Source organism: Phialemonium atrogriseum, assembly GCF_030411735.1.
Source record: "Phialemonium atrogriseum strain 8032-3 unplaced genomic scaffold QBC33scaffold_18, whole genome shotgun sequence".
NCBI classification, from domain to species: Eukaryota; Fungi; Ascomycota; class Sordariomycetes; order Cephalothecales; family Cephalothecaceae; genus Phialemonium; species Phialemonium atrogriseum.
Genome location: NW_026848155.1, coordinates 362,140 through 383,847, shown reverse-complemented (window position 1 = coordinate 383,847; position 21,708 = coordinate 362,140). Strand labels below are relative to the sequence as shown.

The 21,708-nt window shown below is 54.1% G+C and overlaps 6 protein-coding genes across 6 annotated transcripts; 1 reads left to right on the top strand and 5 right to left on the bottom strand.

Moving 5' to 3' along the window:
• Positions 1–1,361: 1,361 nt before the first annotated feature.
• QBC33DRAFT_579426 (alkali metal cation/H+ antiporter Nha1 C terminus-domain-containing protein) lies at positions 1,362–5,974 on the bottom strand (the record flags this gene model as incomplete). The annotated part of the gene is made up of 4 exons (XM_060431135.1): positions 1,362–1,744; positions 3,011–3,109; positions 3,179–3,776; positions 3,827–5,974. The coding sequence occupies 4 exons, from the start codon at positions 5,972–5,974 to the stop codon at positions 1,362–1,364; spliced, it is 3,228 nt and encodes a 1,075-aa protein (XP_060281921.1).
• A 5,438-nt stretch (positions 5,975–11,412) lies between these two features.
• Positions 11,413–13,830, top strand: QBC33DRAFT_454770 (YjeF N-terminal domain-like protein; the record flags this gene model as incomplete). The annotated part of the gene is made up of 2 exons (XM_060424744.1): positions 11,413–11,527; positions 11,594–13,830. The coding sequence occupies 2 exons, from the start codon at positions 11,413–11,415 to the stop codon at positions 13,828–13,830; spliced, it is 2,352 nt and encodes a 783-aa protein (XP_060281920.1).
• Positions 13,831–14,049: 219 nt separating this feature from the next.
• On the bottom strand, positions 14,050–15,766 carry QBC33DRAFT_621064 (Alpha/Beta hydrolase protein). The gene is made up of 4 exons (XM_060432786.1): positions 15,439–15,766; positions 15,024–15,353; positions 14,851–14,932; positions 14,050–14,766 (listed from the first exon to the last, which is right to left on the bottom strand). The coding sequence occupies exons 1-4, from the start codon at positions 15,527–15,529 to the stop codon at positions 14,511–14,513; spliced, it is 759 nt and encodes a 252-aa protein (XP_060281919.1). The 5' UTR covers positions 15,530–15,766; the 3' UTR covers positions 14,050–14,510.
• A 39-nt stretch (positions 15,767–15,805) lies between these two features.
• Positions 15,806–17,882, bottom strand: QBC33DRAFT_543690 (P-loop containing nucleoside triphosphate hydrolase protein). Its single transcript, XM_060428391.1, has one exon. The coding sequence runs from the start codon at positions 17,803–17,805 to the stop codon at positions 15,955–15,957; it is 1,851 nt and encodes a 616-aa protein (XP_060281918.1). The 5' UTR covers positions 17,806–17,882; the 3' UTR covers positions 15,806–15,954.
• Positions 17,883–18,318: 436 nt separating this feature from the next.
• QBC33DRAFT_590469 (uncharacterized protein) lies at positions 18,319–20,245 on the bottom strand (the record flags this gene model as incomplete). Its single annotated transcript, XM_060431613.1, has 3 exons — positions 18,319–19,440; positions 19,501–19,897; positions 19,947–20,245. The coding sequence occupies 3 exons, from the start codon at positions 20,243–20,245 to the stop codon at positions 18,319–18,321; spliced, it is 1,818 nt and encodes a 605-aa protein (XP_060281917.1).
• An 825-nt stretch (positions 20,246–21,070) lies between these two features.
• QBC33DRAFT_560622 (Triosephosphate isomerase) lies at positions 21,071–21,607 on the bottom strand (the record flags this gene model as incomplete). Its single annotated transcript, XM_060430075.1, has 2 exons — positions 21,071–21,353; positions 21,468–21,607. 2 exons carry the CDS (start codon positions 21,605–21,607, stop codon positions 21,071–21,073), a joined length of 423 nt encoding a protein of 140 aa, XP_060281916.1.
• Positions 21,608–21,708: the final 101 nt, after the last annotated feature.

The window sequence follows — 21,708 nt, the reverse complement described above, 5'->3', positions numbered from 1 at the left end:
TTAATCCCAGTACCGGCTTACCAGGAACGTTGACAACAACGATGCCCATATGCCGCGACACCCAACCCTATCAGATTCCCATCAAGTCGGTCCCTCCTTTTTTTTTTGGTTTCCTTTCATCAAGTCTCCCCGGAAGAAACGGAGAGGGAAACGGAGAAGAAAAAGCTGCACTGTTTTACGGCCGACACCAGCCAATTTATGTGATACCACCCCTATTTCTGCGGGATTTCCTTTTCCCCCTTGTTTCTTTTACTCTTTTTCTTCTTATTTTGCTTTCCTTGGTTTGCAATTATGCTCTTGCATTCTTCATCATACCCCAAGGATGGAGAGGGGGGTTGAGAAGACGAGGCCTCGCAAGGCGAAATGGCCCAGTTGAGGGAGGAACGGGGAGAGAGGAGCAGAGCAGGAGGAAAGAAAGGGCGAACCTCCCGAATAGCAGGGGTTGGACGGACGAGGTCAATCTTGCGCGGCGCGGAGTGAGATCAGCTGTACAAACAGACCCACCGTCGCACCGTGCCATTTCTGTACATATTTCCACCCACGATGAGAGCGAGTAGTCTGGCGAAGCATGGCCGTTCTGCCCGTTTGTGGAAGTGGTTCGAGAATTCAAAATTTTCACCTTCGAAGGAAGTGCCAACGGTCGATGACGATCAATGCGAACGAGTAAATGCCCTCTCCCCCTTTCCCTATGTGGTCTCAACTATAATGGCGAAGGACGATTCACAGCGGTTTGGCAAGGGACGTCATGATTTGTTATTTGTTCATTGATGCAATTGTAAGCCTCTCTCAGCCCCGAGACTGCCGGCCGATAAACCTCGAAAACGTAAACTAATGTACATACAAAGACAGACGGAACCTGTGCGCTCGCGGTTCCGTGTCGTGAGATGAGATAATGCCAGCCAGTCCGGCCCTTGCCAGCTTCTGCGCCCTAGTATACTCTAACAAGAAGAATTATGTGCCAAAGGTGGCGGGTGGGCAATGCCAATCCAGAATCTCCCCTTCCCGCTGGGAGGTCTGAAAGCAGAAGGATGGGGTTTCCGAGGTGGTGGAAGGCTCCAGAGGCGGGCTATTAAGAACCGCCTCGGAGATGCGGGAAGATACCGATACAGGATGTTGCCGTATTGTACAATCGATGGGGGGAATTGTGAGAAGATGGGGTTGGTATGGCGTGAAGGCGTGTAGGTCAGCGTTAGCAACCTAGGTTGTGAGAAGCGTCGTGGAAACAGCGAGAGCCGAAGGTGCCGGGAAAGCTCCCCCCCCAAGCCCTTCTTCGATATGACTTCTTCCCCGTCACTTCCTCAGACCCGTCCAATCCGGACGCAGCGCCAATCAAGCTTCCGTCTAGCCAGCAGGCAGCCGCCTCAGAGCGCCGGCTTGGCCTCGCGCCCGAGCGCGGCGCCGACCCTCTCGGCGGTGCTCGCGTCCGCCTCGCCGTCGGCGCCGGCGGTGAGGAGCTCGCCGCCCATCTCGCGCATGCGCTGCTCCTGCTCCATGGCGATCATGTTCTGCTCCTCGGCGTAGGCGAGGGCGAAGGGGACGCCGATCAGCAGGGCCGAGACCGACACGGTCCAGGCGGCGCGGCCGCAGAAGACCAGCGTCGTCTTGACCACGTGCGTGGCCGCCTGGAACTTGTGCCACACCCAGCCGCGCGTCGTCGGGGGGATCATGTCGCGGAGAGCGTACAGGCGGTCGCTGAGCGTCTCCTGGCCGGGGTCGAAGTGGCTGTCCGTGGAGATCTCGGAATCTGGGAAGCGACGCTGGTTAGTCCCGCAGAGTAATGATTCCTGAATGCATTGGTAGATCACTCACCGGTATCGGTGAAGTCTTCATCTTCCTCCTCCTCGCCCACATGGCGGTTCTGGAAGTGCTCATCCTCTACCTCGACAAGTTGAACCATGGCTGCGTCTCGGAGCTGTCGAAGTCGCGGATGCTGGATGGGGTCGAACTCGTCGTATCTGCCCAGCTTCGAAAATGAGAAGATGGGATATGGCCGGTGCCAAGGAGGAAAATCGAGGACGAGCTGGGCTGCAATGGGAGAGCTGCAAATAAGTGCTTCCTAGATGACGCGGAGTGCAACTCTGGGAAGGTGTTCTTCAAACTTCTCTAGTCTTTGACCAAACTCGTCTCTCACTAACAGGTCGGGCCGCTCCCTGAGGAAATTTTCCATTGTGGCTAGGACTGGAGATGGCTTGTTCGGATGATGGTATTTTCCGTTTCCGAGGTTTCTCCGCGCGAACGAGTGCGGTGGGGATTTCAAAAAGGCCTATGCAGTATACCCCCACTTTGGAGCACAGACCATTCCCGAGCACTGCACTTCACAAGCAATTCAAGCTTCCAAAGCTTCATTGCTGGAACAGCTAGATTGCGCGCCTGCTTATTATACCCATAGATATCGACAAGGAAATATCTAAGCCTTGTAAAGCACTCACGTCATCCCGTCTGTTGTAGAGAATACTTCCTGTACCTTGAGTAAGACAAGCAAGCTCTTCAGCTTTTGTGAATGACTGAGAGGCCAACCTACTCCTACTTGACTGACGACTCTCAGAGCTCTACTGCGACAAGCAAGACAGACCTATTACTCAAGATGGAGGCGTTTTAAATCGAGGCGAAACTCGCGGGAGATACGACGGGTATCGTCAATCTTCTTTTAGTGGCTCTCTTTCCAGACAAGCTGGCAGGAGCACTTGGCCAAGACTTGCTTTGACTTGAAATACCATTACTCTCAAATATGAGTGTGAATTGCTATCAATGCTTGCTAATGTGAGAAACAATGAATGCCTCAAACTCTAATGACGCCCCCGACCTCTCCCGGCCATGTGTCGCTGCTACAACTCGCTCTTTCGCAAAGGGGTTGACAACCAACCATCCGCTCAGCGTTTGCTTCTATCCGGGGCATCAGCAAACCGAATGCCACGCTTAGCCCGCGGAACCCTCGGGGTATCATCATCCTCGCTATCCTCATCTTCGTCCGCGCCTGTCGACGACATTCCGAGTGCAGCCTCTCTCCGACGCCTCTCGGCTGGTGTCTCTGCCATCTCATCCTGGTCATCCCCGACACTCTTTAACACGGCGAGGCGGCGCCTCCGTTCCACAGCGGTTTCATCATCGTCTTTCCTAGGCGCAGGTGATCCGGTAGGAGACGGCGAGGTAGACAGTGAACGGCGGCGGCCACCCTTACTGCTTGAAGAGTCGGTTTCCGACGGCTTGGTCCGTTCTGAGGTATTGGCGGGCCTTCCGGCGACAGCCTTGCCTCGAGACGACGACTGGTCCAAGGACTCGGTTGGCTGGATATCCTGATTTGCTAGAGTCTTGATAACACCGGAGGCGTCCGAGTGCTCCACGATTTCGCGACGCGTGCTCTTATCAAACTTCTGCATCTCCCGGATGAAGTCCGCCTTGGTCATCCGCTGGCCCACTCCTCCAATGGTGAAGCGGATGTGCCGGTCGTCTTCTTCTTCAGCCTCTTCCGCCACACTCTTCTTCCTGGCTCTCTGCGCAGACGGTTCCCCGCCACCGCCAGTTGATAGGCCGAATGCTCCGGCCCAGCTGACCTTGCTAGACGTTCCCGGTTTGCCGGCTCCTTTGGAAGCGGCCGCGGAGTCGTCCTCTCCCGCTGCGCCGGCAGTGGGCTGTGACCTTTCGCCTGCTCTAACCAGGCCGCCCATACCCATGTACTTCAAGCTTTGACTCACGAGGTCACCGCCTTCTTTATCTGGCTTCTGAGACGGAAGTTCGTATTTCTTGAGGACCTCACCATCTTCGTCCTCGACGATAATCTAGATAGGGTCAGCTAAAATATCCCTTCAAGGGCATAGGTCTCGCTTACTGTGCTGCCGAATTGGTAAGCTCGTGCGGGTTCGTGCTTTCTCGCCTTAGTCTGCTTCTCCTTTCGCTTTTGGATCTCTTCGTCGCGCCAATTGCCGATTTTCTTGACTAGATTCTCGTAAGTCCATCCAGAAGGACCCGGCTGTCCTTGTAATTCCGATTTCAGAGCCGTGATAGGTGCGCTAGATCCTTCTTCATCCTCGATGGGGGGCTTCACGGCTAGGACATCGCCTTGCTGGTTCTCTATGATTATATGGTCGCCCTCATCATAAACCTCGACCTGATTAGTATCCTGCTGATGGGGAGTTGGACTTTCCGCAGGGGAGATCTCCATCTCCTCGTCATCTTTCTCAGGATCCCGTTCACCACGTTCCTTGGGCCTCCCCCGTCTGGAAGACACTGTAGGAGAGGCGACGTTCGATGCCTGGCTTTCTTGCTGTGATTGGCTTGAAGTCTCGCCATGAAGCGTTGCCAGTGCCTGCTCGCTTTGGGTGCGGCGCTGTGGGAAGATGGCAGATTGGCTGATGGGCCCGCCTGGGCCAATACCGTCATCCCACTTCTTTCTTTTCCGCCGTCCCGACACAGACGAGGTTCTGCTGCCTTGCCGGCTAGGATTATCCTCATCCTTGACACGGCGTAAGAAATTGCCAGGCATACCAACGGGTGGTAGAGTGCCAGGGGGGAACTCCGGGAGTTTCAACTCATCAGCCTCAGTATCTGACATTGTTCTCGCCTGAGATCTCGACTGCGAAGAGATGCGAGGGAGACGGTTCATCCACGACGGTCCTTCCTCGGGTGCTGTCGTGTAGGACATGGTGATGGTCAGGGTGTTGATGTGTTTTCCTAGAGTAAACACGGCGATCGTAGATCCATGGACTAGGATGGAGGCAACGACTATGAATGTTACGATTGGCCACACCAGGGCTATTAGGGTATAATTCGGGGAACCGGGAGGCGGTAGTTCGGAGAGAGGGACCGGATGATCGGATTCCAGCTCAGCCCGAGCCAGAATTGCCACGAAGATAGCCCCGACGCCTATAGGCCCGAAGTGGCCGGCGAAGAGGGCCTCGCGCCAAGTTTTGATATCGGGTATGAACGGCTTCAGGACCATCATTATCGGGATCCGGCGGAAGAAGATGACGAATATCGCGATGATGACCAGCTTCCAGGCTTGCAAGCCCAGCTCAGGGCTGTTAAACTGCTCCCAAGGGATGATGGTTCCGAAGTAGACGAAATAGGTGAGGTTGAGAAGGAGGTCGATGACGTTGGAGACATGGGACTCCTCGGTCTTCTGGGTGAACCAGCCGTCGTTCGAGAAGCCTACTCCGCAGGAGAATCCGACGAGAAGATCATCAACTCCCAGAATGCTACCAGATCCTGCACAAAACAGGGCTAAGACGAAGTAGAAGACGAGGAAGCTCTCTCTGTCGATCAGGTCGTGCTTTTCGGCATATTTAATGCCGTGTCGAGCGAGGTATCCTAGGATGAACCCGTAGATTGCGCCGAAAATGCACTCGTAGAGGACGGTAAAGACGATCCAGTGGTACGTCACCTCTTTCGCACTCAAACGGTCTTGGATCAGGTAGAGTGACAGGTATACAAATGGGAACGCCATACCATCGTTACAACCAGACTCGGCGGAGAGCAGATCTCGCAAGTGCTTTGGCACCCGCTTTGCAAATTTACCCTTGCCCACAACAGACGAGGCAAGGACAGGATCAGTGGCAGTGACACAGGCTGCAACAACCAAACTGTCCAACCAGTTCAACGGCGGAACCATCCACCAGACGACCAGGCTGGTGATGAGCCATCCGTATGTCATGACGGGGAGAAGCAGGAATACGACAGACTTCCAGTGCTTTTCCATGTAGAACTTGGGCAGCTCGACCCCAACAGCAAAACATTGCACGACGAGAACGATGCGCGAGAACTCGATCGTGACAATGTCAACACTGCCCCATGACAAGGGATTGATCAGATTAGCTGCGTGCGGGCCGAAGATGAGGCCGCAGAGAGTCGCCACCGTGGCTTCACCAATATACATGCGCTCCTTGATAACGGTGGAGCATAGCATGAAGAGGGAGGTAAAGCCCCCTAGAATGATGTAGACCAAGTGCGAGTTGGTGACCGACAGGTGATCCCACGCCATGGCTCACAGCTGAAGGGCCCAGTTCGGGCAGGGCCAAGGACGAAACTTGGCAATGGATGGTTGATGTTGTAGCTGCGGACACACAAGAAGCCTGGGACGAGAAAGGCCCAGTGGCAGCTTGGCGACGCAGGCTCCCCAATCGATCGAATCCGTCCTGACGAAAGGCCCGGGGCTCGATGCATGCAGAAATGGAGCAGTTGTGCGGAGCCGGCCAATGCTATGGATGGCGATCCTTCACCTTAAATGTAACGTCTGCGATGACGGAACACAGCCGCGCAGACCCACGGGAGAAGAGTCAGGAGTGGGAAAGAAGGAGAGTAAAATAATGACGATGGGTGAACAACAAAGGCAAGGCGCCAGAGTTGAAAAGTAAATAGGTACAATTCATGAGCTGCGTCGCAGCAGTCAGGATGTTGACTACATAAAGAAGTTCCCGACAGGAAAAAAAAAAAAGGGCTAAGGAGTACAGGTTCGATGATTCAGGGTAGGTACCTCCCTAGCTCCTAGGTAATTAAAAGGCGTTAGGGTCTATGGAAGTTACTTTACAAGGGGCGTAAAGATGAAGGCACCACCCCCCACGTGCAGAATGTTGTGGGGCGAGGTCGGCCACGGCATGTGGCGGCTGCATCCCACACATCCCGGAAGTTTCCACTTCTACCAGTATCAGTTGTTCCTTTCACGTATATACAATAGGTACCTATCCAGCCCGATCAACTATAAAACCCCGGGCGACTACTGCTTAGATTCGGTTGAGAGAAGCTGAGGTGGAAGTAGATAGATCCCCTAGAATGATTAAATAGCAAAGTCGCTCACTACCAGCACGGAATTGTAGCCCCATTGACCTACCAGGTAACTGCGATGAGTACTGGGTGGCGTGGAAACTTCCATTGAAGAAACCAACGAGAAGTTTTGACTTGGGTATTCAGAGAAAGCATTCGTTGTATGCCCAGCTGTTCCCAAGGGTTCGTTATCTAGGGCAATACTAGTCCAATGCCTGCGTGCCTCTTTGCATTCTACCGCAAGCCGTCGTTGTTATTCTGTCGATATCCCTCGTCCGGAACCCTACGTTACACAGCCACAACGTCTAATGGGCGAAGTAACCTAAAGGTACCTAGTAATAAGCAATTTCCTGGAGTGGAATTGGTGTTGAGAAGGGTTGAACTTAAGGTCAACCCGGAAGTTGATATGAATCGATCTGTGCCTACATACATACCTAATCTAGGTAGGTACCTACATCATAGAGGTACTTGTGTGATACCTTTAGACTAGACCAGCAATCTCGACGCAGCAACGCGCCAAGCCCGAGCTATCCCTAAGACGCCCAGCTTCCTGCCCAAGTGCAGATGGAGCATGGTCAATTCCCAATATCACCCGAAAACATCTGCGAACGATAGTCAAAATGTGCGGCTGACTTCGCTGAGGTCACGCGGCAATAACACCGCCGCGGGCAAAGGGACATGATTGCCCGATCGAGGCGCTTGTGCATTGGGAACCTCATTTCATTGGCTGATCTGATCTCTTCCCCCCATTCTCCCACCACGGGTTGACCGGGTTCTTGATAGCTGTCCGTGGTCAGAGCCATTGAGGAATTTTGAGGTAATAAACCAAGTAACTCGGAATCTACAACGCATGAAAAGATCAGGTCTTTCGGCCTAGGTCTTATCAGGGGCTAGGTACTTGATAAGACTCCTATTCGTCGTAGCAGCACTTACACCATCCCGTGGGTTGTGGATGACTAAGCCTATAACCTAGCCAGGGTTATGTAATCCAACTACCCCAACGTATGTACTATACCTAGGTACCTTCCAGACGCGACCTAAATGTCGCGGAAATGGGTACGTGACTTCCTATTTTCTTGAACCCGATAAATACCTAAACACCGAGATCGTGGAATCGCGAACCAATTCGACGCTGTATGTCAGCTGGCGTTTCCAGCTCTCGGTCCCTTCGATCCAGAGCCTTGCGGTGGACCATTGTGCGTTTCCTAGGCCGCCCGGCCCATGTGCACAACATGGCATTCAACCCTCATCGCCCAGCCCCGATGCTGGTTCGAGCAAACCGGGACTTCGAGGCCAAACAGGCCGCCCTGCTACCCGTAGGGAGAACTCCATTGAAGGCGGAGCTAGCAAAACAACTGTTCCCATCCAGCAGCCCGAGCATGACCCAAAATGGGAATATCGAGAACCTCCTGAAAAATCCCCGGAAGCCGTCATCCTCAACACCCCTTACCAAGACCGCAATGTCTGCAACGGACCCTCTGAAACAACGCTCGACGAATATTCCCTGCTCAGGACCTGGTACCACCTCATTCGCATCCCTATACAACCAATCAAACTCGTTCCAGGACGAAGTTATCAATCTCGTCGACGAGGATAGCCAAGACTTACCTGGAAAAACCGTAGCTGGTGTATATTTCGGGGCCAGCGACTTTGATTCCGACGAGGATCTGGATCTGAGTTACGAGGCACCCTCTGCCTTACCACCGCTGCCCCAGAACCACACTCCGAAAGTCCGATTCAAAGACCCCCTCCCGGCAACGAACACAAGCGCTCTTTCCTGGTCGCAGTCATCTCCGTCCCACTACTTGCCTCCACAGAGTCTAGTCGAGTCTTCGCACAAACCGGCCAAGCGGGAATCTCTAGACGATGCATCAACTCCAATTCCCGTTGCGAAGAAGCGGATATTGCCCAAAGATTGGCATAAGCGAGAGGAGGAAGAACTTGACGAGTCCGACCCGCTTCTTGCTGCCACTCCTATCTCCAAACAGGCGCCTTGGGATGCCACAGCTAGTGCAGTCAAGGCCCAGAAGAAGCAGCTGAAGAACCAACAGAAGAAACCCGCCAGAGATTCGGAGCAGATCGGCATGGATGAGATTCAGGAAGTTGTCAATTCGCATCATGCTGCTGCTAAGACGTCAGCCATCTCTCTCAGCAATGAACAACGGCACGTCAAGAGCTTGGTGGTCGAGAAGAATCAAAGTGTGTTCTTCACCGGCCCTGCGGGTACAGGAAAATCGGTCTTGATGCGTTCCATCATCCAGGATCTCAAGAAAAAGTACGTGAGGGACCCCGAGAGAGTTGCTGTTACGGCATCTACTGGGTTGGCGGCATGCAATATTGGCGGCATGACCCTACACAGCTTTGCTGGTATTGGTTTGGGCAAGGAAGATGCCCAGGCTCTCGTCAAGAAGATCCGCCGCAATCCCAAGGCCAAAAATCGCTGGCTTCGGACCAAGGCTCTCATCATTGATGAGATATCCATGGTTGATGGTGACCTTTTTGATAAGCTATCCCAGATCGGTAGAATCATCCGCAACAATGGCCGGCCATGGGGTGGAATTCAACTAGTCATTACCGGTGATTTCTTCCAGCTTCCCCCTGTCCCAGACGCCAGCAAGCAGAGGGAGACCAAATTTGCCTTTGAGGCTGCAACCTGGAATACGTCCATCGACCACACCATTGGCTTGACCGAAGTCTTCCGCCAACGTGACCCTGGTAAGCTCGGAGCAAGATCTGCCGGTTGTCAGAGCTAACAAAATCTCCAGTCTTTGCCGAGATGCTCAACGAGATGCGCCTTGGAAGGATCAGCGATCAGACATTGCAGAATTTCAGAGCTCTAAGCAGGCCCCTGCATTTTGATGATGGTCTGGAAGTAACTGAACTGTGGGTGCATCATCCCTTTTCCCGTGTGCAAAAACTCACCCTTGCCAGGTTCCCGACGAGAAACGAGGTGGAGAGCTCCAATGAGCGTCGATTAAGGGCTCTCCCTGGAGCGTCGTTCCGATACAATTCGCTCGACACTGGAGATCCAAACGTCCGTGAAAAGCTCCTCCAGAATATGATGGCACCGAAGGCTCTTGAATTGAAGAAAGGTGCCCAGGTGATGCTGATCAAGAATATGGATGATACCCTTGTCAATGGATCCCTTGGGACCGTGACTGGATTCATGAGCGAGGGTACTTTCGAGCTCATGGGAGATGGCGAGGATATAGGCAGTGGCGTGGACAGCGAAGCCAATTCTAAAGTCAAGCAGCGGATCAAGGCCTTCAGCATGGACTTGGAAGGAAGTACAGGAACCGATAACAGGGAATATCCTTTGGTGAGATTCCATGCCGTGGATGGCTCGGAGAGGATGCTTCTGTGCATTCCTGAGGACTGGAAAGTGGAATTGCCGACTGGGGAAGTGCAGGCATCGCGCAAGCAACTCCCCCTCATCTTGGCCTGGGCCTTGTCAATCCACAAGGCTCAGGGTCAGACTCTGGAGCGCGTCAAGGTTGACCTGGGCAGGGTGTTTGAGAAAGGGCAGGCATACGTCGCGCTCAGCCGAGCGACTACCCAGGAGGGCCTCCAAGTGCTTCGTTTCCAGAAGGACAAGGTCATGGCACACCCTCGTGTCATTGGCTTTTACAACAAGCTGTACAGTGCCGAATCCGCGGTGAAGAAGAAGAAGGTTACAGCTTCAATCACCAATTTCGCCTACAAGCAGGCATCTGGTTCAGACACATTTTAGAGGCATGGTACGGAGTTTCCCAATCTGGACGATGACGAGGAAACAATGGAAACAAATGGAAGCGTTTAGAGACGGTGGGAGCCATGGCGAAAATAAGGTGTTTTGGGAGAGTCCTCAGGACATGCATTTTCGAACAAAGCAGAGGGAAGAAGGGAGCAGAAGGGAGCAGACTTGGTCTGGTGAGAGGATATGCATCCTCACTCAGGAGCACGCTGCAACACACTGTCAGAGTCATTGTAGTCTTGGTGGAAGGAATGAACATAAATTCTTACCCTTCAAGCTGGCTTAATGATACCAGGTAAACGCTCTTTTACTTGAGTACCTGATAGAGAGAGGTAGGTATGTCCCTCCTTATTCCAGACCTAATCGACCTATTCAGGAATCACTACTCCAAGGTACTGTACATGTACTGTACCTACTAGAGATGGCTTGCATGCAAGGCAAGTAAGATCTATCAAAGTTGAGAGGAACATGTTCACTACATCTGCCTCCCTGCATTTAGGTTTGGAGAACTTTGCCTTTTCATGTTTGCCTCTCCTTAACGAAGCTTGGATAGGGGTTGTTAAAGTCTACCAAAATACGGATCCGTAATCCGTAGAGTCACAGAAATTACAAGGATACCCCGCACACAGTATGAACTTAGCAGTCCACCTAGTTTATATACTGTGAACGTTATCGATAAGCAAAAAGTACCTTCCCCCAAGCTCAGGTTTCCCGACGGCGGCGCTACGGCGTAGACGAATTTCTTGCAATATCACCGTCGCCGAGCCGCCTTCGACTTGTTCCAAGACAACAACAAATTGGCAACCCCGCCGACAAATCCCGCCAATAAATCCTCACCAATAAAACCTCCACCAGCGAACCTACCATTTCGATCTGCGGGTTACTGAGTCTTACATGGTCAGGATTTTTGGGTGTGTTTGGCAACCATGGCGGACCAATTTATTGGCCTCCAGATGCTGGTCACAGTCTGTGATCCACCTGCAAGGCTTCGGGGAATCGTGAGCGAAGTTGAAGCTGGCCTGAGTTTGACCCTCAGTAATGGTATGTCTTAATATTCGCATACGTTGTCGCAAGATTCGGCGCTCTAACATATATCTTACCTTGTAGTGTGGCTACTGGATGCCAATCGTTGGGAGCCACGCGTCACGATCCAGGCAAAAGATATCGTTGACCTTAGCGAAATTCCTCCCGCTCCTCCTCAGAATCCTCCTATTATTCCACCTACAGCTCCAGCGCATCAAGGTCTCACCAACCCAATTACATCAGCCCATCCACAACAGCCAGCCAGCCAAGCTTTCACAGACCCGGCGATATTGGCAGTGGGGAGCCGACCCGGAGCCGCTAGTTCTAATACCAATAGCTCTCCCGACAAGGTTGAGACGAGGCGTCCAGAGTCCATCATAATCCCATGTGTTCAGGTTGGAAGTACCTCTCAGGATGCCACACCAACCGCGGCCGCGGTCGAGTCTCTGAAAGGCTTGAATATCAGTAACCCCCCAGCAATTACGCCAGCGGTGGCTGCGGATGGACCGCTTCCCGCAGGAATTCCGGCGCAGGAGGGTCAGGGCACTGCTCAACGGAAGAAGAGGCGACAGAGAAAGTCAGGCAACACCCGTAACGGCGCGCAGGAGGATGGCGACGTGCTGCCTCAAGCAAACCAGGTGAAGCAAACAGGCAAGGGTAAAGGTTGGAGGGAGACACCGATCCTGCAAAGCGCAGCATCTTTCCAGCCATTCAACTCGCTAAAGAACGTTGGCAAGGGAAAAGCAGCCAACGACAACGACTGGGCTTCCGAAGATGTCACGGATGTCCAGGAGATGGGAGAGTTCGACTTTGAAGGTGGCCTGGCAAAGTTCGACAAGCGCAATCTGTTTGAACAGATGAGGAAGGATGATCAGGTCGAGGAGTCGGACCGTCTGGTTTCACACAACCGCCAGTCCCGCCCGAAACCCGGTACAGCTGGCGGCAAAAACCTACATCACTCGGAGAATGTCCTCGAAAAACCGCCCACGATCCTGAAACCTACAAAGGATAAAGCCGCAAAGGAAACGTCCAACGACTTCTGGAACAGCGAGGCCGACGATAGAATCCTCAATGGTGGTGAACGGCTGAGTGGCAGAGAATTTGGCAGTAGACAGAGCTCGCGACGGGGCGAAAGCAAGATATCTACGAGCCGAAGGTCCCAGTCGCGCAAAGCCAGCGCTGTCATCGCTGGACAAGGATCGACCAGGGTCAGTTCTGGTGTAAGCAACCACCAAATGCGCTCTGCTAGAAGCAGCCAGCCGGGCAGCTGGTCGTCACAGTCATTTATTAACAAGAAGAAGCAGCTCGCCGGCAACACGAGCGCGAAGGGCTTCCACCTCCTCCCATCCAATCGGTTGGTCGAGACTGTGTCTGCGCTCCAGATGCTGAACCTCGAAAACATCGCGCATACCGAGCTTGGGCTGAGTGAGGATATGATGACGGAAAATTCAGGCCGTGGAATTGCTGAAGTGACGCTAATCGCGCTGACTGATCCAGCCATCAAGGTACGACATGCAGCATCCGTGGATCCTACCACTGGGAACAGCCCGCCCCCGACCGTTGTGATTATGGCCGGAAATAATAAGTCGGGCATCCGTGCTGTCGCAGCCGGTCGGCACCTGCGCAACAAGGGCGTCAACGTGCTGGTGTGTGTGGTCGGGATCGAGCGGGGCGAGCGCGAGCTCCTCGAGGACATGCGCCTGCAAGTACGCTTATTCCGCAACTTCGGCGGCCGAGTCTTCTCCAAGATAGACCTCTTCGACCACCTTCGGAAGGCGAGCATCCCGATGCTGACAATCGACACCCCACGAACCTCACTGGCCAGCCTTGCCAAGCCCGCGACGGTGACGCTTATCATTGACGCTCTCCTGGGGCTGGCGATTTCATTCGAGGAGCTCCGGACCGGCGACCAGGCAACCGTCTACGAACTCATCGAGTGGGCCAACCGCAACGAAGCCTTCGTCCTGGCAGTCGATGTGCCGAGCGGTATTGACGCGTCGTCGGGCAAGGCCAGCATCGTCGACGGCAACCAACTCTACGTCAGGCCGCGATACGTGGTGTCGATGGGTGCGCCCAAGCGAGGTCTTCTCGAGGCAATGGCTGCCGGGGATGATGGCCCGGGGGGGGCGGGACCTGGTAACGCCGCGCTCCCCGACGATAGCATCACAGAGTGGAAGCTGTTCGTCACTGACATCGGCCTCGGCGCATCCGTGTGGAAGAAAGCCGGCACTAAGATACGCCGGGGAATCGACTTTGACGACAAGTGGGTTCTCGAGATGAGATACCAGGGCACTCCAATGGGGGAGGACGAGCTTGTCTAGGCGGTGAGACCCAGAACCCGATAACGATGGCGGATAGAACGGTGCGGCGAGCGCTCGGAGTAAATTACTGTATACCCCTAGCTTAGGTTCATTCAAGACCGCACGGCATTGGCGGTCATGGGCGTTTTTATTTTTTCCTATGGAGCGGCCTTCGGAAGGCAGAAACCTGAACAGCGGTTTCGCAATCCTCCGCGGATCAACAACATACAAGGAAGTTTAGTGGTTTCCCGAGGAGCTCTGTTCGAGCCTGGGGGTATCATAGAACAATAGTTCCTTCCATACAAGTATTGTACAGTACAATTGTTACTCCACCCAACTCACCTCGGCCAGCAGTAAGGTGAGGACTCGAGTGATCCTCCAGGGTCATCAAGGAGATTCTAGGTCAGATTTGAAAGTCCCACGGCCTCAGTTCCGCTGGTGAGAAGACTCGATGAGGTCACAGAAACGATTGATTATTGTCGCCCACCCCCATTCAGCTCCAGAGAAAATAATGTCTTATGAAGTAAAATCGGCAGTTTCAAGGGACTTGGTAGGTTATGCCTACCAAGCTGCAGAAAGGCTTCAGTCAGAATGAGCACACTGTAGGGTATACCCCATTCTCCTCTGTTCATAAGTCTGTTCTTTATCGACTTAACAGTAGAGCCAGGTCTTTTGCCTGCTTTCCTTCCGTCATGTTTCGGTTACAGGTATTTGGAAAAGTACTCCGAGACCTGATTATAACCCCTCTCATATTCCGCGAGGTTAGTCTCGTCGCTTAGGTTCGCCCGCGCCCCCATCCACCCATGGAACATCTTGTCATAGGTCTCGACATGGCCCGTCTTGCCGGGCCGCGAGAGGATCTCCTTGTACTGCGCCACGACATCTGCCGGCTCCCCGGGAGAAGCAAGGCAGATGTGCGGCGCCGTGAGGGCCTCGGCGTCCTTGGCTTCGAGACGGCTGGGTCGCGGCGCAGATGTGTGAGATCCAGCGTCACCACAGAGAAAGCAAATTCAAAAAAAGGGGGGGGGGGGGGGCGCTTACGCAGGATGCGCCGTCCCGCTGACCGCGAATCTTCGGCCGCGTCCCTCGTTGCCTTCCCCGGTTGCCAGGACGGCAACCTTACCTTTAGCCCAAACGCCTGGTCAGTAGCCGCCCACAATGCTACCCATCACCAAAAGAGGGTGGAGGGGAGGGGGGGGAAATCCAGCACCCACCTCCAAAACACAGCCCAAACACCCCGACGCGGTCCTCGACGCCCGGCCACCTGGCGCCCAGCTCCCCGCGCAGGGCGACGAGCCTCTCGACGGCGGCGCCGACGTCGGCCCTCTCGCGCAGGAACCCGTTCCGCGCGGCCTCCTTCTCGGGCGTGTCGGCGGGGAACCAGTCCGGGCTGGCGGCGTCGCCGTCGAAGAAGTCGGGCACCAGCACGAGCGCCGACGCCAGCGCTGACAGCCGGTCGGCCCCCTGCAGCGTCTGCGGCGCGAGGCCGAAGACGTCGTACACGTCGACGATGGCGCGGGTCGGGTTGGTGGGGCCGATGATGTCTATTTTTTTTTTTCCCGTCAGAGGAAGGGGAAGGGGGATTCGGGGAAAGAACCCAGTGGGGCATTTGTCGAGGGGCGAACTTACACGTTTTGAGGCCGGCGATGGTCTCGTACCTGCCCTTCGGGGTGTAGTCCGCCGAGACGGGCGGGAGCTGAGCGCACGCGTCAGTCGCCATTTCGAGGGGGGAAATCGTAGGGTTGGATTGGTATTGATATTGATCAGTTATTGACTCGACTAGATCACGCCCCGAAGAATGTCTAGCCTATTTATATCTCTTGGCTACCCTGCTCGAGATGGCTTCACTGAAACACGGGACATGGAAATAGGGGATAGTCTCCACTTTATGTCCGTTGTGTCCCTACCTGTGTTCTGCCGTTTCGGTACCGGAGCACGTCATTTGCGGGGCTCCTGCAGCGGCAGAGTGGGGTTCGTAACATCCGGGACGGTGCCGTGATCCGAAAGCTGTGAAGTGGTATATTTTTTTGGTTATTACCCAGTCCACGCCACGCCCTTGCTCCATCTATGTATAATACAAGTGTAATCTACAGGACAATTAATTGCGTTGACCTACCGGAACAAGTGCCAATGCGCCAAATCAGACTATATAAGTGCCTGCCCCATGAACATGCTCTCCTTCACTTCGGCAACGATATCCCTTCGGTCGTCTTTGCCAACAAGGACAATGCCCCTTCCTCGACGGCCCATGCGGCCGGCACGACCGAGCCGGTGGATGAAATCTATAGTGGTGTGTGGCACATCGTAGAGGACGACGTGGCGAACCGCCAGCGTATCAATGCCTCGAGACGCAAGATCTGTAGCCACGATGACCTTAGTGTTGGGCAAGGTCCGTTTGCCCTTGGGTGCATCAGCGTGGGTATTATCAACGGTTGACCTCATCGGTTCGTTCGACGTGAACGACGCCAGCATCTCTGATTGCCTCTGCTCCGGCGTGTCTCGATGAAGCGCCACCGCATCAATGCCCTTCGAATTGAGGTATTCGGCGACTTCTTGCGTCGTTTCGCGCTCGTTGACAAACACCATGATGCGCTTGATGTCAACTTCTCCCTGGACGGGACCTTCGTGACGGGCAGCGTCTTTACCGATCGACCAGATGGCGTCGGCGCAGGCCAGGTTCTTGTTGTTCCGATAAGGGTCCTTGGACACGTCGATAACGCCTAGCTGCACGCGCCTGGGTATTGCGTGCAGGTTTGGCGTCGTAATCCGCACCATGTCTGGAAATTGAGTGGTAAGGTAGTTGTCAAGGTGTCGAGGGATCGTTGCAGAGCAAAGAATCAACTGCTTCAAGGAAGGCATAGCCCGGTCGACGATCTTGCCAGTCTCGGAAGAGAAGCTGCGGTCAAATAGGGAATCTGCCTCGTCAATTACCAAGTGGCTGACCCGGGACAGGATGTTCGGGTCGGACCTGGCAATCGAAGCAAGGAGGTGAGGGGTGGAGACGAGCATGTCTACGCCCATGGGGCTGTAGAGGTTCCGCTGTATCTTGTGCGCATCATAATTCGCAGATATAGGGCGCGCCTTGATCTTCACAACGTGGGAGATAGCCTTTGCTACTTTTGTGACCTGGTCCACCAGCTCAGCGGTCGGCACCAATACAACAATCCGAGGTCTTGCAGTATTTGGGTGCGGCTCAAATGTCTCGATCCAGCTGGACATGGGCACGTCTCCGCGTCTCTCTTTCTCCTCCTCTAGGCGCTTGTTATACGCCTGAACGTCAGCGTCGTCGGCTTCCGCTGCCTTCAACGCATTAATTGAAGGGAGGAGATATGCCAGGGTCTTCCCCGAACCCGTCTCCGCAGCCAGCAGGAACTCCTGTCTTCCCGGCGTCGTCTTTTTGCGAGATTTTGAACCGACTTGCTGCCCTAGAAGCATCGGTATGGCCAGCCTCTGTACCGGTGTAGGCTTGATGTCCACCATGTCTTTCAGGAGCTCCGACGTTACCGCTTCCTTCACGGGTGGTACGAGATCGAACTGGTCGAAAGACTCGATCTCCTGCATCCGCGACTTGATGTTCGTTCTCTGTCCGTATCCAATGGTCACCAGCGCCCGCTGCATCTTCAGCGCTTTGAAACCCTTCCTTCCCTTCCCTCCCTTCCCGTCCCTGGGACGCTTCTCGTCTCTGGTACCATCCTCTCGAGAGCTGGATGCTGGGGGTGTGCGACTCGTGGGGTCAATGTTGGCAACCGACCGGTTCATGGCAGCGAAGGGACCCTCGGGCCGCCTTCGCGGCCTCTTTGTGGCATCGTCTCTTGCCACCCGTGGTCGTGCGACGTGATCCGACAGGACCATCCGCGACGGTGCCTTGCGCTCTCGGTGGGTGGCATAGGATCGTTGGTTAAGGTAGGGTCGGGAGGATTGGCGTAGTGCTGCCCGGTGCGAAGGAACAGAAAGTCGTTGCAACGGGCATGGAAAATTAATTACCGCCTTCCACATGACTCTACAGTTGGCAGTCGGGCCAATTCCATCTACGACCAAGGTAGGAGGAGGTGGTTGTAAATTCAAAAGTGTTGCGCCACTGAATGACACTTGACCGAGTTGCCAAATTTTTGGAGTTATCGGGCTCCTTATCAGTGATATCAGACATGTACGAACAAGGTACTCAGCCCCAAATTTAATTACCTGCAGAATGCGGACGTGCCAGCGTGCGTAGTCATACTGAGCGAATGAACAAGTACCAAAATGTACCGATCGAAGCTTAGCGTAAAGTCCCACCTTCTGTGTACCGTCCCAAAAATCTGACCCCTGATTTCGTCCACGGATAGAATACATGCTGTGGTGGCACCTAGACATCACCATCGTCAAAATATCCACACTCTTTCAGACTGAAAATCGATTTGGCCTTCTTATGTCTTGCGGTTCTCTAAGCCCGAATCCGAAAGCACTCCTATTGCGCGGCTCGATGAGACCGAGGTTGAATCTGATGGCGAACGGGATGCAAGATGGACGTCAACCGATGGAAGCCCTCGCCCTGTTCCATATCCGGCTTATGAAACCGCCAATCCAGTCCACGAACAGCATCCTGAAGAAGATCCGGAACCAATTACCGTCCCCATCAGCCTGGAGCCGGACAGAATTGATCGAAGTCGGCGTGCCGACGCGCTCTGGTGCTGTCACACGGTTCTTAGGTCGTCGTGCTGAGCTGTTGGCGCGAACAGCAGTGGATTTCCCAGTGTCGATGGTATTAACCTCTCTTTGGGGGTTTCTGAAGATGTCGCTTTCTGGGGTCGTAGCCTTGGGTATCTCCAGTGCGCTACTTTCTGTCGTCGCCGCAAGCGCTCGACTAGGCTGAGAAATAGCGCTCGCGGTCTCCCCCGTCCTTTCAGTCGAAGTTTTTGAAGAGGGCCCAACAGGAGGAGCGACTGTACCTGGATTTAGAGACCCCGGCTCTTCATGATCAGTTCTTCCCGAAGTCTTCGTGGCAGGGCTCTTCATGACGACACCCTCGGAATCATCGCTTGCGGGCGATATCACCCCCTCATTCCTGGACTCCTTCGCAGCTGCCTGCTTGAAAACCAAAGGGGACGAATCATTTCCCTCGGCAACACCAGCCTCATGCACCTCAGGTATGGAATGAAGCGACAATGCCGATGATCGATCCGAGCCCACCGAGCCAGGAGGAGACCTGGGCACTCCAAGGTGTCTCGACTTGCGCGATGCAACTGGGCTCACCGCAACAGGAGACACCGCTAGATCGCCAGCCGGGTCGCAACTGAACCGTCTGGAAGCGCTAATAGCGGGTGATAGAGGTATGCCACCGGCTGTCGCATGGTCCTCGTTTAGCCCTCCTTCTAACTTCCGTACAGTGTCGACAATCTCTTCCCAGTTCGATGGGAACCTCTCCAATGTTGGATCATTAAGATCAGTACCGTCTGCATCAATATGATCGCCACGGCCGTGCTTGCCAGGGCCATGCGAGTCCTGCGGTCCCGTATCGTTATCGCTTTCGTACATGCCAATGCACTCATGTGCAAACAGAGGGGTTCCGCTCTCGTTCGGAATTGGGTCCCCAGACCCAAACGGTTCCAAGTCATCATACTCGGCTGGACGCAGTTCCAGCCCGTGGATAGCCTAGGTGAGTCAGATATGGAAGGCCAAGAGTCGGTTCAACGTGGAGCAATTTGTTCTTACCTCCTCACAATCGGCATCGAGCGCCTTCGCGCTGTCGGCTACTTCCGCCGCAGTTCTTGAAACTTCTGCAATCGGGGTTGATGACATACGGCGAACGCCTGCTCTGCCAGCTTCCCTGTCCGAGATTTCCGGCTCAGACTCCTCTTTGTCGAGGGTCGCGGCCGAGTCCGCAACCTCGGCTGCAGTTCTCACGAAGTTGGGAGTGCTGGCCCCTGACTGAGGCGTAGAGCGGTTCAAGATCTCGACAGCGACATTGCGAAAAGGTCTCGGAACACCATCCCCTGCCCCCGGACCTTTTAGGTCGGTTGTGGCAGCTGCAGTGTTTTCCACGGCAGTCGGCTGCTCGTGAACTGATATCCTTCTTGCCTTCTCAGCGACGGCAGGGGGCGCAGATGGCCTAATTCGGTCAATACTATAACAACCAAACGGACATAGGGGCCCCTTACTCTGCCACTGGAGGTACATGCATGACGTTATTCCGGTTTCCTGCTTTGTCGGCCGCAGTGGGCGCTTTCTCGTCAAGCACCCACCAGTCTCCGGTACCTAGACGGAACTTGTATTGGAATGAGGAGCCGGCTTCGGCAAAGACCTTGACCTTGAACGTGTGGTCGCCATTATTCTCTCCGGTATATTCCATTTCCTGCGGTTGCCATTCAGGTTCCGAAAACCCGCCGGCAACGAATATGGGAGGCCGAGCGTTGGGATGGCGGTATGTGATGGTAACAGGGATCTTGGGAATCGCCATCTCGAGAGGTAAGAACGCAAGTAGTCTATTCGACGAGATTCAAAAATTATCGGAGCATTGGCTCGGGCGACTCAAGTCGTTACTGCGATGTTGCTGTCGAGGGTCCTACAGCAGCAGGCAGAAATCGAGAAGAGAATAAAGATGATATAAAATCGAGAGCCTGCGGAGCAACTGTCAATGGCTAGTCGTCAGGAATGGCAATGGCATTGCAGCTGCGCCACTTTGAAGAATCAAGATCCCTTGCAAGTGCCTGGCAAGTGCCTGGGAAGTGCCTGGGAGAGGTCATTAAAATGGATTCGACTGGCCATCATCACGCCACCTAACAATATGGAAGAGGTAGGTTGGTACAGTACATCCCGTATTGCAAACTATTTGCAATCGGTCAATAAAAAGAGAAACTCACCTACGAGACCAAAGATTCTTGGATGAGAGGATCGAGAGAGACCATCTGGCTTGCTGGGAAAGGCGAGGAAATGGGTGTTGATGATGTGGCTGGGAGGGGTTCGAAGGTCCAAGGTTGAACAATGATGCCATGAGGAGCTACCATGTAAATCGCACACAGTGGGGTGAATCTGCATAGCAAGATAAGACGGTACTCGTTGATTTTACCATCAAGACCAGGCGACATGCAGCATGCAGTGGTCAATTGGTTGACCATCAGCTCCGTGTGGCAAGCCGCAGTACCTTTTCCCGCAATAAACCCTGCACATGTACACGGATATGCATACCTGCCTTCTGGATTCACCTATAGTATAGCGACTACTGCGTCCGTACTGTACGGGTTACTACACAAGCGCTTTCCCCGCATTCTGCTAGGGCGATAGTTCAGGACGATCCCATAGGAAACAGATCGGGCTCAGACCAAGTCCTTGCCTCCTTCAGCCACTTGCGGATTGCCTCGTGGACCTCCTGGGCCTGTTGGTTGCTAGCAACCTTGCCAGTGTCGATGGCCCAGATAGGCTCGTAGGTGACAACAGCGCTCTTCCAGGCCTCAGGCCTGGCCAGAGAGGAGTGGAGGGCCTCAAGCTGCTTGGTAATGACGTCAAGCGTCTTGCCAGCCATGCGCTCCTCAAGCAACTCGCCGCAGCACCGGATAATGCCAATGCCACTATCAGGGGCCAACTTAGTCTTGGAGGGCAATGACGCTGTCAGACTTGCCTAGTATAGTGCGCTGCTATCCAGTTAATCTTGAGATCCTTGAGCTGCAAGATGCTGATCTTGCCTTATGAAGGCGCTGTTGCGCTTGTTGAAGACGTTCAAGGCGGCTACCTTGATCGAGCAGGTAGAGCGATGGGGGGCGATCACAACTTCGACGTTGGGGTCTAATTGGGCCTCGTTCAGGTCCTTCACAATCCCCTTCATGGACTCGGGTGTGTTAGATTCAAACACGAAGCGGTGAATAGCGGCGGAATCATTTCGCCAGTGAAGACCGCTTTTTGTCATTCTCAGATAAGCTAAATCAG

Coding starts and splice junctions, on each gene's coding strand:
- QBC33DRAFT_621064 (XM_060432786.1), bottom strand. CDS start 15,529: ATGGCGACTGACGCGTGCGCTCAGCTCCCGCCCGTCTCGGCGGACTAC. Junction 15,354..15,438: donor CATCGCCGGCCTCAAAACGT/GTAAGTTCGCCC, acceptor AAAAAAAAATAG/ACATCATCGGCCCCACCAAC. Junction 14,933..15,023: donor GTTTGGGCTGTGTTTTGGAG/GTGGGTGCTGGA, acceptor TTTGGGCTAAAG/GTAAGGTTGCCGTCCTGGCA.
- QBC33DRAFT_543690 (XM_060428391.1), bottom strand. CDS start 17,805: ATGTGGAAGGCGGTAATTAATTTTCCATGCCCGTTGCAACGACTTTCT.